Here is a 16,519-nt window from a genome sequence, read left to right as displayed (position 1 = left end):
ACAGCTCTGTTTCTTTCACAAAATCCTTTTGGGGATGATTGTAGAGAGCCCCAGAACCAGCAGCCATCAGTAGTAAATATTTCACAGCCTGATAAAGGAGTATATACTGAAGCTGATAAAAGGAATTGCTTCTTAGTGATACTTTGGATTGGAGTTTTTTTAATTGTAGTCTTAGAAATGCTATTTATATATGGTTTGAGTATAGATTATTGTTATACAGATTAGATGTATGAACAAATGAAATAATTTTGTGATAGTTTCCACAAAGTTACATGTACAGCCAGAAATGATCAACTCTGCCTCTCCTGTGCCACTACACTGAATATTATTCTGGTTTTTCTTGAGTTTTCAATATCCAACTTTATGTTGGCTGTATCTAGGGCAGATGTTGTAGCAATAAATGGAATAGATTCCATAATCATTAATATGTAGGTTTCTGTTTAGCAGAAATATTTAGTTTTATTCTTCCCTCTGTGCCCTTGAGACAGACTTTGGAGAGGAGTCAAGAGGTTTCAGGGTATTGAGGTTTCCTCTTCTCTTTCTGTAGATAATTATGGAGAATTTTGCAATTTTTTCCCCACATCTTACCAGGAAGTATATGACATTTGTCTGTACATGCTTCATCTTTTGATGTACATCTATTAGTCAGATGAACTGCTCCGTGTATAGGTGAGGGAAGTTCAAACAAAGGTATATTTGGTAAAGAAAAGGAAAACTTCTGCTGCTTCTGACATATATATCCTTCCAGGGTACACAAATAGTTATATATCATCCTTTTAATATTTCAGCTCTTGTTTATTTATATCAACATACTGGGATGCTCCAAAACGTGTTTATTTTTATAGTCTCCAATCAGCATGCAGGAGAAGTAAACCATGCAACTTGGGAATTGCTTATCAGCTGTATAATGAAGATGAATGGCATGCTAAATCTTATCTGATTATGCAAAAGTAGTTTTTTATGTTAGCAATGCCTTTGCTTTGCAGTTTGTAGAGAGCTGGGCATTGTGCATCTGATTAATCATGTAAAATGAGATTGAAAGAAAGGAGAAGAGGAAAACGTGATGCTGCATAATCTGTGTCTTTTCCAAGCAGGTGGCATCACCTGATGCTTAAAATCTTGTTCTTTGTGGGAAAACTTTAAATATAGCAAATGATAGCAAAATTCATAAGTTGTAGTGAGCCTCATTAAGAACTGTTTTTATTAATGTGACTTCTGGAACAACTAATATAATCTTTAATGGCAAATATTTGCTAGGATTGGTTACATCATAAATTGAATGATATACCAACAGAAAGATAGTCCTAAACTCCTAATCGTCAGCTTCCCTGTGGGATCTGATTGTAAAGCAAATTTGTTGATGGTATCTTGTATAATAGAAACTGAATCCAGCTTCATTTGCCTTGACTCAGAGGTTCAGGCCTTGGAATTACATCTACCAAAATTCAGTTATTGCTTTCTTGGGTTTGATATTTTTTTCCCCCCTGTGTGCGTGCTCTCTTATTTAGAGCTGGAAAATGAACAATAAAACTTCTTGCATAAATTTCAATTGTCCTTGAGATCTGAAACATTGTGATGAGAAATCTCAAAAGGCACAGGATGGCTCATCCTGCTGTGTTCCTGAACCACTGTTTCATCAAGGAGAATCATAAGCCTTGAAAGATTTGCAGGTGTCTTTTCTTGGGAGATTCTCATATTGATGCAGTTCAGAAATCCTCCTTCTGCAAATGAATGTTACCACAGCAAACTGGATCTGTGGAGAATAAGAATTGTTTATTGTCACAGCAGTAAGTGACAAATTGTGTCTATACAATAAATGACTGCAGATGTTTTTTAGGGCTTAAAAGAGAGAGAAGTATCAGAAAGTATGGGGGACTGAGTCAGGTAATATGAGTATGTATTCGGTTCATCCCCAGACTTTCTGTGAAAATTAGGGCAATAACACTGCAGTGAATGGTAATGAAAGCAAATTATGTTATTGTTCAGCATCATAAAAACCCAAACCTAAGCACTGACTGTGAGTGCTTTTTCACTGATGTGCCAGAATGTAGCTTGCTTTTTGCAGGGATTTTGTGTTGCAACACAGCAATATTTTATGCATATTACTTTTGTCACTAGCACTAGAGCTAATCTCCTCCGTGCTGTCCAACTCCATCATCTCTGCATTATTACCTTGTTTATAACTGCACAGTGTTTCTACTGTGTGGCAGAGAAAGGTATCCTAATTTTCCTGAAATAGTGGCTGCTTGAGGATAGGAAGCTAAGGAAGTGAATGCACATTCAGTTTCTGGTGGTTGATTGAATCTAGAAGCTTTGTGCCACATTTCAGGGCCATTCTGAAGTGATATGGGACTGGTTATCTAAAGTTAAGTTTGGATTGTATGAACTCAAAATGTATCTGAGTGGCTCATTGAAAGCAAGATGCCCACACTTTCTCTACTCAGTCACACAGCCCCTTCTTTTCCCAGCTAGGAACTCCACAACAGCATTCAGAGTGAAGCATTTGTAATGTGAAATTGCAGTCTCAGGATGTGTTTTAATCTCAGGACTGGAATTCATTCTGTTTTCTAATGGGAAACTTCACCCACACATAGGGAGACAGGCAGCTGAAAAATGTCTTGGAATTGGTTCAGTCAGACAAAGATCACTGCTTTGAAACATATTGGAGATCCTTTCATCTTCAGGTGTTTTAATTACTTGAACTTTAATTATTAAAAAAATTACTTTAATTACTTGAACTCAGGTTTCTATTGTCTTTCAAACAATATTATTGTGGGCAAAATGTGACCTTGGCCTCTGGCAGTAATTGGAGTGCCCCATGTTTTCATCTGAAGGGTGCACCCAGTTTGCCTGATGATAACCAGGACTGTGACTGCTGGTTTTGCTCTGCCTGAGGAGCTGCTCCCTGGTGAAGGCATTTGCTCCACAGGGTCATGGGGAGTGAAACTGTTGGTGGCACATTCCATAAGGAAGTGACATCCCTCGAGTGGAAAGATAAAGTTCCATTTGCACAGTGCAGGGCAAGAGTACTTGTTCAAAATGCAGTAAACAGGACGTGCCTCTGACAGATTTGCTGACAGGTGGCTGCTGAAGTCTGGGTTGGAAAGTCACCTTTGTCTTTTGATGCCAGTGTGAAGAGATTAATTCCCTGCTGCTTTGGACCAAATCAGTTATCCATACCAGCACAGAAGGGTACAAAAGAGGTGGAGAAATTTTCATACTGCTCTTAGAGCTCAGAATAGGGGAGAGTCAGGTCTTGATAAGTGTTGGATGTCTAGAAGTAGTCCAACAGTGTCTCCAGCAACCTGGAATGAAGTTTGTGATGGCAGGGCTGTAGTTTTGTTTTAGGGAGCCTGAATGAAAGAGGTGGTTTCTTATACAACCCCAAACTCTGGTCAGATGCTGATCTACGTTTTTGGATCAATTTTTGTCTATAAATAGCTGTTCTGCTCTCTAAAGCTTCCACTGTGGAGGATTTGACTTTGCAGAATTCTCCTCAATGCTTTTAGCACTTCCAGAAAGGCATCCTTCATTCTGTGGTTTTAATTGAACACCATTCATTGTACCATACCCTCAGTCAGTAAACAGAAGAAATGAAAGGTGACAGTCTTTTCTTTCCACCATCACCTTTCTGTCTTCCACTTGATGAACAAATCAGTGTCTTTGATTTAAAAATTTGCCTGAATATCATAAATGTTTAGTTTCTTTGCTTTGAAAATGTTTATTTAGGCAAAGGTTTTTCTTGAAGTGAAGAGTTTAAAGTCAGAAAATTGAATGCAAATGAAAAAAGGCTTCTTGAAAAAGATTCAATTAAGCATCACTAGCAATAGGTCAGGCCTTGTATATAAAAAAAAATTCTATCTGTATGATGTTTTCCCCTACCAGATGGAGATAGTGACATCCAGTCAACCTTCACTAAGAAATTGCTATGAACATTGAGTACCTGAGCACAGGAGTTTCTCTGTGCTCCTCAGAGATTTGCCATGCAGTTTCAGAACAACCTCTTAATGGTGCTAAAAAAACAAAAGTTCTCAGATGTTGTTTTTTCACCTTGATTGTAGCCTGTAAACTTCACCTATAAATGTCGCTTCCTTTTCACATTTGCCTGTTACAGGAGCAAAAATTCCAAGATTAGTGTCTTGATTCTGATATGTTTGTGTTTTTTATGAGTGTTTCTCAGTGAAATCTGTCCTGGAAAGCAGGAATTCAGAGCATGCCTGCAAAATAACACTTCATATGTGCCTGCTTCATACTTGGAAATGCAGAATCTTGCCATTGATCTCCAGCTCATTGGAGGGGAAGCAGTGTCAGCAGCAGGGAGATGATTATGGCTGTGTTTCCTGGTGTAGGCAGGGGCTTGGTTAGCACCGCTAAACCCTCGATTCCAGCTGTTAGCAGGATGGCATGTGCAATTACTTGTCAGACTGACAGGCTGTATTGCCTCATTTATAGTTTTTAAGGGTATGTAAAGTGCTTTAGCACAGCTGAGACAGAATTTAAAACCCTTGTGAAAACATGGGAATGCTGTGTTGCTGTGATTAGAGGAAACTGATGCGTGACCTAATGGCAACTTAGCTGAGAAGGAGAAATGATGAACCTTGTTTTTTACAAGGCTAAAGTCCAACAAAAGGAAGACTTCATGTCTGGAGGCTATAGTGGTTGATGTGTGGATCCTAAACAATTAGGAAGTGTTTGTGCTGCTGCATATTTAGAGAGGCTCAGAGAAATTATATCATGGTCTTCTATAGTAATATTGATTACTTATAATATTTACTGAAGAAAAAATTACTCTGTACTTAGACCCTTTGTTATTTCAGATCTAATTGGAAGAAGAGTTGCCCATTTGAAAATTATAGGTTTATAATTGTTTTTTTTCCTCTTTTGAGTTACTATTTTAGCAGACTTAGCAAATATCTATACATGAACAAGAAATTTATGTTAAAATATATTAAAATCAGAATTAATAAATGACAATTATCAAGGCAATGAGAGTGCTTGAGTTTTTACTTCTAACCTTTTCATGTGTTTCTGATAGTTTTGTTCTTTTTTCTGTTTCCTAGAATGTTTATATGAATTTCTCTTTAGCTGGGAGCTGAGCTTGGTTTTCAGAATGTATTTTGCTGTGTTCAGGTGATGTGGATTTTGATTTTTCAGGTCCAAGAGGTGTTCAGGGTGTATCCAGTTCCCCCTTTTAATTGCTCTGGGGTTATCTGTAGCTGCAGGCTCAGCTGCTGGGGCTCCCTGTGCTGCACGAGAAGCTGGGGGGGCAGGAGAGGCTTCATCCAGGAGTGGAACCTGGACTTGGCACCTTCCTTACAGTCAGATGAGGCTTGTCAGATTTATGATTTATCTGTCTTGTAGGAACCATCTCAGTGTATTTCTGACTCTGGATAAATACTGAGTTTTTTAAGGAGAGGTATGCATACAAACACATTCAAAAAGAGCTTTTTTTTTTGATTTTCCTGTCAGAAATACTCCTTTTTGGGCAGATGTAGAGTTCCTTCAGGGTTACTCTTGAGCATATTTTGGAACACTATCCCTGAGTAATTATTCTGAGTTATTTTTTAGGGAAGAAATTGAGGGGTAGTCAAGATTTTAAAGCTAGCTATAGACTAAATAATTAAATACAGCTGGAAATAGGATATCTTTAATGAACATGTTTTGTAACTTTGTTTTATAAGTTTTATAACTTTGCTGACAAGCTTCAAACTGAACTTTCTTCCTTTTTAGCTCTTTTTTCTTTCTCAAGTCTTTGGATTGACCACTACTCGAAATTTGTTTATTTCTTCTCCAAGTTTTTAATCTAAAATAACTGTACCCAGATACTACATTATACATGCAGCCTTCTTAAAATGGAATTAATCCACTTTGTGTAAAAATAAGTTATGTTTCAGATATATTTTGTGAAAAAAGCCAAACTAATTAAATAGTATTTATGTCAGTTTTTCAAGTGTAGAAGTTTACTACTTCAATAGTTAAAGCTAGAGCTCAAATGCAGCTCATTTTTGAGAAGGTTTTTTATGCTGTGTAACTCTTGCCAGCTGACAGAATAACCTTGGCAGAGTGCAGCTTTTGCTTCTTTTCATACATATTTATTCTGCTACCCTAGGATCATCCAATGGGAATTTGTTACTTCAGCAATGATTGAAGAAATCTTATTTTTTAATCTAAGTAATTTTCTGTGAAGTTTAATTCATAACGTAAGAGCGCCTCCTGGGTAATAACTAAAAATTATATATTTTTAATGAAAGGAATTGCCTTGAGTCCTCAGTGTCCAGTAGACTTGCCTCCCGCTCTCCAAAATGCACAGATCATCTTCACCATATAATGTTTAATATTTCATTAAAATTTAATTACTGGACAAATTCAAGATTAACAATAAAGATTATCTCTGTTGGACTTGGGGCCTTTTAGAGTTGTAGGGGAGACTGGTTTCCAGTTGGTTCTCTTACAAAAAGAAACACAAAATTGGTTTGGGAAGAGTTCAGGCTAGTAAGAGTCTTGCAGGCTCCATTTTTCCAGGTTGAATACTGACACAGATTTATCAAATCCCTGTGATTTTGTGTGGGGGCTTGTGAAAATGCTATGCTATTTGTTGTTCTATATGTTAAATGCTAAAATAAATAAAAAACCCTGCCCCCCCAGAAAGCCCCAAATCAAAAGCCACATTAAACCACAAACATTAATACCTAATCCTTTCTTCCTTGCCTTTTTTTCTGGAGGAAATTATTTTACACAGTTATCTGCAACTTAATTTAAAATTCAGTATAATCATAGATCAGACAGCATGTTAAATCTGAATGAAAATCTTGGCAGCTTTTAATTTTAAATTTGGATGCCAGTTTGCACTTGTAGCTTAATGAATTTAAATAGTTCCATGAAATTTGGAGAGTATTCAGCCTTTTGGAGTAATTTAATTTTTGCTTTTTGATACCTAGTGATGGCAAATATAGAAGTATTAGAATATGAAATACTGAAAATGATTAAAATCTCATAGGTATTTTTAAATTATTCTGTAATTTATTTGTGAACTATTTTGTGTCTAGGGAACAACTCCTGGTTCCTACAGTGTCATGAGATTTTATTTTTGCAGAGTGCTCTTTCAGCTAGATGCCTTTAAAACAGGCAGAGAATCATTGTAAAGCTGTGCAACTCTAGAGCTTCTGAAGTGTACATCAAAAGCTTAAAAAACAATATAGCATCTGAATGGACTTCTAAAAATACATTAAAATGTATTAAATGTAAGTTATTTTGTCATGTCTTGGTGAAGCTGTGAACTAATTAAGTACTTGTAATCTTGTTACAGTTTAGGACAAAACATTGCTAATTGTCTTGCAGGAATTATTGATGGTGATGGTGCATGCAACATCTTTTAGTTCCAGTGATAGTTCTTGCATTTTTACCTGAGAATGGGTATAAAATTATTAAATTACATCTTTCAAAAAAAACTTCTCTCTCCATGCTGTGTGAAGAAAATACTCATAGATGATATGATGTATTTTCATATGGAATACAAAATTATTGTTTCAGAAAATAAAGGATGCTTGCTTTTAATGGTGACATCTCAGAAGTGTCGTTGACACCTTTCTGATTTATAGTGAAAAGAAAGAGATGAACTGTACATGTATGGAGTGAATCAACAGGAAAATCAATAAAAAGAGAATTAATTTACATAGCTTTACACAATGCCAAGGCCTGATTCCTGCTATTGCTTATCAATCCTGGCAGCTTTGCCAGCTGATAGAAAAGCAAATTTTATTGATGATCATTGTCTGTGGGTATATGGCATCACTTAGCAAAGTGCTGCTGGGTAAAAGTGGCAACTGTAGGAGGTCCTGGACTGAGACAGAGAGCTTCAGATTTTGCTTTTCTAATTAATCTGCTTGTTCAGTTGTGTGAGTTCTGTGGATTTTTTGGGTTTTTTTTCCTATTAGGAGCTGTCTATGAACCTCCAGGCTGAGCTGTGCATTTAATAAGGTCCACTTCAGTAATCTGTGCCAACAACGTTCCCAAGTGCCTCATGCTTTTGTTCTCATTGTAGTGAGAAGCCCAGAAATTACATTTACTACATTTACCTGTTGTTTATATCCCACAGAAAGGACTAACAGGAATTTGTTTAAAGGTGTCTATTAGTTTTATGATGCAGTTGTAGTCAGTTGAAGAACTTTAGATCTCCAAAATGTGGGTTTTTGATTTGTTTGGATCTATATTGGATGTATAGGTAAAGAAACACTATGAAATATTAATCTGTGATGAATTTGATTAATATAAATTGCAAATTAATGATTTGTTTGCTTCTGAATATTGATACTTCACAGTGAAAATGGATTTACTTTATATTTTGGTATCTTACTCTGGAAATTTAAAGGGGTCAACTTATTCATGGCCTTTTTTATTTATCAACAATTATCAGAGGACAGGTTTGCTTGAAAAGTTGATTGAAATCTTCCTACTGTTACTTGCCCATTGTAATTTAAAATACAATTTATTCTTGTTCCCTTGGTTTTATTGTGTGTCAGTGGTGGGACACTTCTTGCCTCAGAAGATGATTCTGGGTAAGTCAAGTGAGCTCAAAACATCACTTGAGCAGAGACCCAGTGCCCGCAGTCTCTTCACTCTCTGCTTTTACCTCTGACTGGACAGAGTCAACTCATGAATGGTTTGGGGGGGTATGTTCCTGCAATTTAGCTTTTTTTATTATGGTATTGTCTGACTATAGTTTTACATAGTAAAAGTTGCTGTGCTGTGTTACTGCGGAGTTCAGAAGACTTTTTTAATTTTTACAAAAGTGTTCTGACAACAAACCTTTTATGAGCTCGGGGTATGGGCAGAAAGAATGGGACAAGTCTGTTGTGCTGCTTGTCTTCTTTTTATTGGCTGAAGAAATACCGAAGGTGTTCTTAAAATGGAATTTAAAAATGAATCTACAACTTTATTCCTCCTGCTGTAACTCCTTTCCAGGATGGTCTGAAGAGGTGTTTTTTTTTTGTTTCTTTCTTATTGTTAGTCACAGTCACCTTGGTATATATAGATGTATGCTAATTATCCTCTATCAGCCTGTTTAAATAATTTACAGTGTAAAGGTCTCAAAGGACTCTCTAGGTGGCAGGTCTGATTTAGAATAGCACAGTCTTTGTTACATGGGCCCTTTTCTTTCAGCTCTGCCTTTCTTCTGTTTTATTGCAATGTCTCTTATTTTGGCTTTTATGTATCTCTTTTCCAGAGATATTTTATTTAACACTGTCATCCAGATACAATCTGCTACTGTAAATAATGATATTGTTCAAGACTTGCCTCCTCTGTTTGGCAAATTGTTTTCTCCTCTGTGTTCACTTTGCTCTCTGCAAAAAAGCAGATGCTATTCTCTAAATATTCCAGTTTAAGTGTGTTTGTTTCTATTAGCAGTGTCTGACATGATGGATCTTAAACCTGCTCTGTGTTTCAATAAGCTGATTCTAGGCATTGCATTCAGCCAGACAGGACTCTCTTAGCTTGCACTAGCCTCAACAGCTCACTTGAAGCATTTGTCAAAGATTTAACCCCTTCTCACAGATTTAGCCAGCCAGTCTAAATAACAGCATTTGCCAAAATGACAAGCTGTTTAGGAGCATTTTTCTATTTATTTTTTATTTCTATTATTTTTAAAGAGATTCAGTTCATACGATAAATTTTGTGTAGTTTTGTTCATTTCCTTATGACAGAGAAGGATATATATTCAGTTTATATTCAGCTACACTCCTCATTGTTTCTACCTAATAAGTGTAGTAAGTTATTGCTAAGTCTAAACAGCATTCTTTTTTCTATTTTTTCCTGCTGTGAAATTTCTCCTTGATCAGAAATGAAGTTCTCTACAGTAAAGGGAGGATGTGCTGTGATTATATGGACTGTTGAGCATCACACAGCATATTTGGTAGGAGTTCTCTGCTGCTTCTGTCTCCAGCTCACTTCAGTGGTTACTGCAATGCTTTGTCTCTTCTACTGAGCTGGGGAGAACGAAGGGCTTGACCTAATTTCAGAGTGGTCACCGTGCTGAGGAAGCTCAGTCTGGCACAGGAGCTCCTCTTCAAATTCCACAGGAAAAGCAGATAGTGTTTTAAGGGCATATTGATTTATTATTGTCTCCTGGGTACAAATTCACATGTTGATACATTGATGCATCATTAGATCCAAATTGCTGTTGTTTCTTGAGCTCCTCAAGAGAATATTTCACCTCATTGATGTTATTGTGTCTTAGATATATACTATTCAGGGAAGTAATATCTGCAGGCTCTGTAGCTTGAACTTGTTTATGGTGGCTTCTGGGCTGGGAATATGTTTATCTTTTTGTAACAGAGGCTAGTGACAGACAGAGCACATTTATTCAGATTCCACTTAGTACAAAAAGAGGGGGGAGACCCCCTCAGGGATCAAATTCTGTCTTGTACCTCTACTGAAATCAAAATCGACAGAAGTAACTCCTGAGCTAGACTAGAACATGACAAAAATACAGACAGATCTACCTTTCTGTGTCACACTGGTATCACACAGCTTTTTCTGGTTTTGCCACAAGGAATGTAGTCCACAGTGCCCACCAGCCCTCTTCTACATCTATTTTTTTTCCCTCTCCATTTTTTCCTTGCTTGTGAAGTGTTTTTTATGTCTGGCTGCTGTGTAATGCCCAGAAACACTGGGTGGTTTCTATGGACAAAGCCCTGCCACATGTTGTAAGTTAAAGTCCCATCTAGCAGGCATTGTACAAGGACTGTTATCTAGAGGAGAGGAATGGATTCACTCTGCTCTAGTTTTCCATTAGTGTTCTACTGTACACTGTGTGTTTTTTGCAATTCCTTTTCAGTTTTTGTTTCTGTTAGTCAGTAATTGACATTTGCTTTCTCACTGTCATGACCTCAGGCCCAGAGGCTTAACTCACATTGCAGTCAGTGCTGTCACTGGCAAGAAAAATCCTCTTGCTCAAATGGGTAAACATGATTGAACAAAACATGTAGGCACTCTTAGATCTGAATGGAATACAAGTTAGAACTGCCTCAATCATTGTCAGCAGCTCTTGTGTACCTTGGGCCAGTGAAGATGGAGATCTCGGATTTTTGCCCGAGTCTGGTCCGTTACAACTCCACTTGTGCTTACCCCAGGGTAGGTTTGTTTTTACCTTTGTGTATTTATCAAACAAGTGTGCATGTCCAGTTTTACAGACCAGAGCTGGGAACAGCTCAGGAAGCTGTTCTGTGGCCCGAGCTGTCTGGTTTGTCGTCTTTGCCTGGAACTCCTACAACTGCTCAAAAAACACCTTGAGAAATGGGTGTGAACTTATGTGAGACCCCAAGGCAGTGCAGGCTGGAGCCTGGGACTGTACTGTAGTGTGTGGAAATAACAGGAAAATATTAAAGAGCAGACTTTACTTCCTTGGTTTAACTTTTCTGATTATCTTGTATTTATTTAGTTGAAAATTAATCCATGGTGTTTTAATTGCTTTCACTACAAAGTTTACAGTATGCCCACTTGCTATTTCATATTCTGCAGTGAATAATTCATTTTGATAAATTGATAGTGAAGGCTTTCAGCTGTAATTGCTGGAGTCTTTGAAATATGAAACTGAATTCTTACAATGAAATGGTCACAGGCTGAACCATTTAGAAGGTTTGTTTAGGTTAGCTGTCAGCTACAGAATGTGTTTTGAAAAAATACTCCTGTTCATTTGCTATTTGGCTTATCTTTATTTTGTTCCCTATGGGCCTTATCTTCAAATTAGATTTTATAGATTCATCATTTAGAAATGCATTTGTACTCTGTAGTGTGTGTGTGCATTCATTCAGCATAGAACACCCAAGAGAAACAGGTATTTTCCAGATACAAACCGTAATTTTTCTTCTTTTCAGCCAATACTTAGCGACACATTTTTAGAATAACCCAGTTCTTCTTATTAATCTCAGTCTAGCCTTTGTATCACATCTTGATTATAATTTCTAAAAAAATTCAGGACTTGTCTCCTGAAGATTCATTTCTATGAATTTTTCATAGTACAAGTCAATCACATAAATCTAGTGCCAAAAAGCAAAGTGATATGAAAATACCATCAAAATAAGCATGTGTAAACAACAGAATGCTTTCCAATGCTTGCCCAGCTGTATTTTACAAATAACACTGAATCCATTTATGTTAATTTTTTGTCTGCTGGCTGAATTTAATTTAATACAATAACTTAATATTCTCCCCTTAGTTGTTCAGGTCTTTAGATTTCAAGGGATTTGTGAGACATGTGTATTTAATTCAGACTAATACAGTAATGGTAAATTATTATTCTGTTTTCAGTATTTGTCTACTAATTTGATTTCTATAGTCACTAGCATGAGAATATCAATGAAAAGTAGTAAAACAAATTGAGGAAAAGCAATGGAAATGATTGGTTTATTATTATTTTTTGTAAGCTTCTCAAGTAAATCACCAGAGTCATGTCTACCTTAGCCAAATGGTGGCATTTGCATATGCCAGGAATTCTTTATGGGAAGTCTCTGGATTCTTCCAGGGTACAGACAAAACAATTAAAAAAAATATTTTGTATTTTGCTGCTGGAACTGGTTGAGCCTTCTGGTGACGACTCAACACCCATGAAGTGATTATTTGATGCAAACTTAAGTTTCCAGAAGACTTAAAAGGTATGAAGAGCTATGCACGTGCAGTTCCATCACACAGATGTTTCCTTTGGTATTTTTGCAGTTACCTGGGTTCAGTTCCAGCACTCTGTTTTTAATTCAAGTGTCACCTCAATGTGGCATTAGGAAAAAAAATAAAAAATTAGGAAAGGTGTTTGAAGTTCAGAATGGCTGCTAGTTATAATTTCTTATAGGTCTTTAATTCACACATTACTAATTTCCTTCTTTTGTCAGATATTAGCTGAAAAATACTTTAAGGAAAATTTAATTCAGTTTCTATATTTGGCTTTTATATTTTCATCCTAGAAAACAAAATAAAAAGGGTAAAAATCTTTCTCAGTCTTTATTGAACAGTTTTATGTGATACTGTCAGTTCTGAGTATACAGGTTGACTTGAAGAGCTGTCATATGACAGGCTTCTCTGATGTATTTGCTCTTTTCAGGTGCACATCAAATGGTTTCAATGTAGTAACTGTTCCTTGGAGAATGGAAAATTTGTTCTCAAATTAATTTTGCTGTTCTCCAAGGTCTTTTTTTCTCCTTTATTTCCCTGAGTGCATATGTGTATATTTGCTATCTTAACCAACCAATACAAATGGAATTCCATTTAGAGCTTTGATTACATCAGTTGTCACTGAGAAGTGAAACTGCAGGAACAGCTGTCAGTTTGCTTACATTAGCTCAGCTGAATAAAGAAAATTCTCACAAGTTGAATTTTTTTTAAATGGGATATTTACCTCCCTAACAGAGATTATAATGGCTTTTAAAACAGCTCTGAAAACTCTTCCATGTCAATAATTGACATGAAATGTGTGAGGTCCAACTGCTTGTGCTCACCTTTGCTTTTACCTGTATTTTGATTTATAACATTTAAAACAGTCCTGTGCTGCTGAGTCAGTGTTTTCCTCTTATCTTCCACATGACAAATTTTATATAGAGTAAATATTTCTCTGTTAAAAGCAGTGAAACATTGAAGTGCACTGTATAAAGCTGTGGATTATTAGGGATGGTTTTACCAGCTTGTCTGATTGTTTCTGCTGGGTGCAGCTGAGGGAGGCCACTGTGAGCAGTAATTGACTGCCTTGACTGATTCCATTGTTATTCCTTTATCCTGAATCTCGGGGATAAACAGTTAAGTGGGTGGTGATTACGTTATGCACTAAAATGTGTGCCATTTTACAGTAGAATAAACAGCCACAGGAAAATATGATGAAAGTGCTCTGGGTGAAAAGACCAGAAGCTGTTTACTCCAGCCTTTCTGGTTTAATTCACAGAGCCATGAATGATATATTGTGGAATTCTTTTTGCATTTTGTCCACAACCATGTTCTGTACCAGGAGCCACTTCATCTCTTGATTATTCTTCTTTTTTATTTGAAACTGAGTCTGCTGATGTTTTCTTACATCAAATCTTGTTTAACTGTAAACAGAGTCTGTCTGTTGAAACTTTGGGCTATCTCACAGAAATACAATTTGGAATTTATGATCTTAGGGGAGTGTTCTTAACTCTCTAAGGACTGTGCATAACTTCTCTAAATGTCTAAATATACCTAGGACAAATCTAATTTTTAGTGTTCAAGGAAGAAGTTTGGGAAAAATCTCATCTAAATATCTAACAAATATATCCTGGAAAGAATCTTGTAGACCTGTGCAGAGTCATGTGTTATGTTTTTAAAAGGCTTGTGACCAAAACCAATGACAAATGTGTAGCATTACACAACATTTTTTCATGTGTGTGTGTGTATATACACCCACCTAATTAACTGTATTTTTTGGGACACTGACACATCAAACGTAACACTTACGAAACAGCCAGATTCCAGACAGTGCAAATCATACTTTAATATATTATAAAGCTATATAGTAAGCCCACTCCATGGGCTTCACATGCACATAAAACCAATAGTTACATAAATATCAAATGACAAAACTAGAAAGCAGTTTCTGCATACTTTATTTTACAATTCCTCACTAAATATATTTACAGGACACAGAGTTTGCTTTAGTGCAATACATAGTAATGTTGCATAAGTATAAACTGTTGAACTTTTCTAAAAAAAATTAAAGAAATAAAGCACTTAACTGATGTCACAGCTAAGTATGTAAAGCAACGTTAATAACTCTGAGTGAAAATGCTAACAGCATCTTTCTTCTCATAAACAATTTCTAGAAACAAACCACAAACCGGCGTTACATATTCCAAACTACTACCCCTTGTACAGTACCATATCATTTAAAAAAATCACTTTTTAAAAGCACATATACTGTACTGTACAGCAACCTGTTTCTACAGATACTGACTTACTCTTTTTATACAAATATGATATTACCGTGGCAGTTTTGAAGAACAAAGTTATCTCAAGATATCAAACATCAGTAACAAACTCTGATAAGCACAGCTTCTTGAGAACCTGCTTTAACAGCATTTCTTCACAGTGATATTTATGAAAGGTTGGAAAAAGAGAATAGCATAAAATATTTCCATCCTTTTTCAGTTTTTATGCAAAAATCATTACTTTATATTGGTAATTATAAAATTACAAACACTTCCTATAAGTAACTGCATCTGTAGTAATGATAGAAAAAGTCATCAGTAAGACACCTAAAATGAGGCTTGCATAACATGAGAATTTGAAGAAAACTAGGTACACCTCATTTTTAAAATAAGAGTAAGGGATGAAACTTAATTTAGAATAAGCAACACAGTTTAACAGATGTAACCTATTATCAATTAAAAAAGCTACTTATTTATTAATAAATGTTAAAAAATAATGAAACTGTGATGAGGTGAAATCAACATTTAAAAAGAGATGATGAAACATTTACTCTTAATCTTAGTTTTGGCACTTCATTGGAACAATTACTTTACCAAAGACCAAAATATGTATAAAAGATATACAGCTCCTTGACATACCTTGCAAGTATAGTACGTAAGTACTGGCAAACACTGAAAACATAGTTAAACATTCCCACAGATTTGCACATGCATGCACTAGTCAGACAACAGCGTTGTATTTATGTTCTTGGCGGTGACAACCTTGCATTACTTGGGTATTTTAGGCTGTTTCTTCAGCAGATCTTGTTTCTGTTTTAAGTCTTACAAATTCTTTAGCAACTTCATCATTGTTCCTCTGAGAAAGAATTCTAAGGATTGTTAGCCCGGTCTCATCCACGGAGATGCTCCTGAGCAGGGGGTACCAGGAGGCGCAGCTGCCCCTGTCGGCGATGCCCTGCAGCTGGATGACCGTCATGCCGAGGATGCGATCTTCCCGCGCAAAGCAATAATCCTTCACCGACAGGTGAAGCTCGTAGGCTCCCGGCTTATCTTCGTTACTCAGCAGGCTGTGTGGATTAACAATATGAATTTAGAACAAGGAGTTTGGTTTAAGTCCCCCAAGGAATTAATTCACTCTAGAAGCCTTGGACAAATTGAAGTGAGAGTGATAGTTTAAGTGTTGTAGCTCCATTTTGTTACAACAGAATATCTAGTTTTAAATATTCTGCACAGGTAACCCTTCAGATGTGTCAGTGATAGAGCCTCTGCTCTCAGCAGCCTGAACAGAAACAGAATTCCTTCAATAGTTGGAACAGGCAGTTACCTCTCCCTGGAAAGTGCATAAAATTCAGCTGGTTCCCCAGCTGTCAGCACCAAGACTTTAAATCAGCTTCAAAATATACAGAAAATCCCTGGCAGCAGGCATCCAAAGGAGCTTTGTGGTGAGACACAGACACTGAACTCATTTCCACTCAGGCTTGGAGGGTAAGGGGAGGAAAATAAATTGGTCTGAGAAAAGGGCAGAGAAATACTAAATTTAAAACTCCAGGTTAGGTGGAAGGTTCTTACTGATTTAAGAATTAAATGGTAACAGCCTT

General features: G+C 36.5%; 1 protein-coding gene and 1 long non-coding RNA gene across 4 annotated transcripts in view; one reads left to right on the top strand and one right to left on the bottom strand.

Annotated features, from left to right (window-relative positions):
• Positions 1 to 16,519, top strand: part of LOC111934143 (uncharacterized) — a 48,955-nt gene that overhangs the window by 25,504 nt on the left and 6,932 nt on the right. The gene's annotated exons all lie outside the window — the stretch shown is intronic.
• Positions 14,464 to 16,519, bottom strand: part of UNC13C (unc-13 homolog C) — a 118,371-nt gene continuing 116,315 nt past the window's right edge. For both annotated transcript variants that reach the window (XM_086848905.1, XM_086848906.1), the window contains one exon: positions 14,464 to 15,988. In XM_086848905.1, the coding sequence (XP_086705031.1) occupies positions 15,703 to 15,988 (286 nt within the window). In that variant the 3' untranslated portion in view covers positions 14,464 to 15,702. The remainder of the gene's footprint in view (positions 15,989 to 16,519) is intronic.

Source organism: Cyanistes caeruleus, chromosome 13 (assembly GCF_971803275.1).
Source record: "Cyanistes caeruleus chromosome 13, bCyaCae1.hap1.1, whole genome shotgun sequence".
NCBI lineage: Eukaryota > Metazoa > Chordata > Aves > Passeriformes > Paridae > Cyanistes > Cyanistes caeruleus.
Note: the sequence above shows the minus strand (reverse complement) of the source record. Positions and strands in the feature narration are given on the sequence as shown.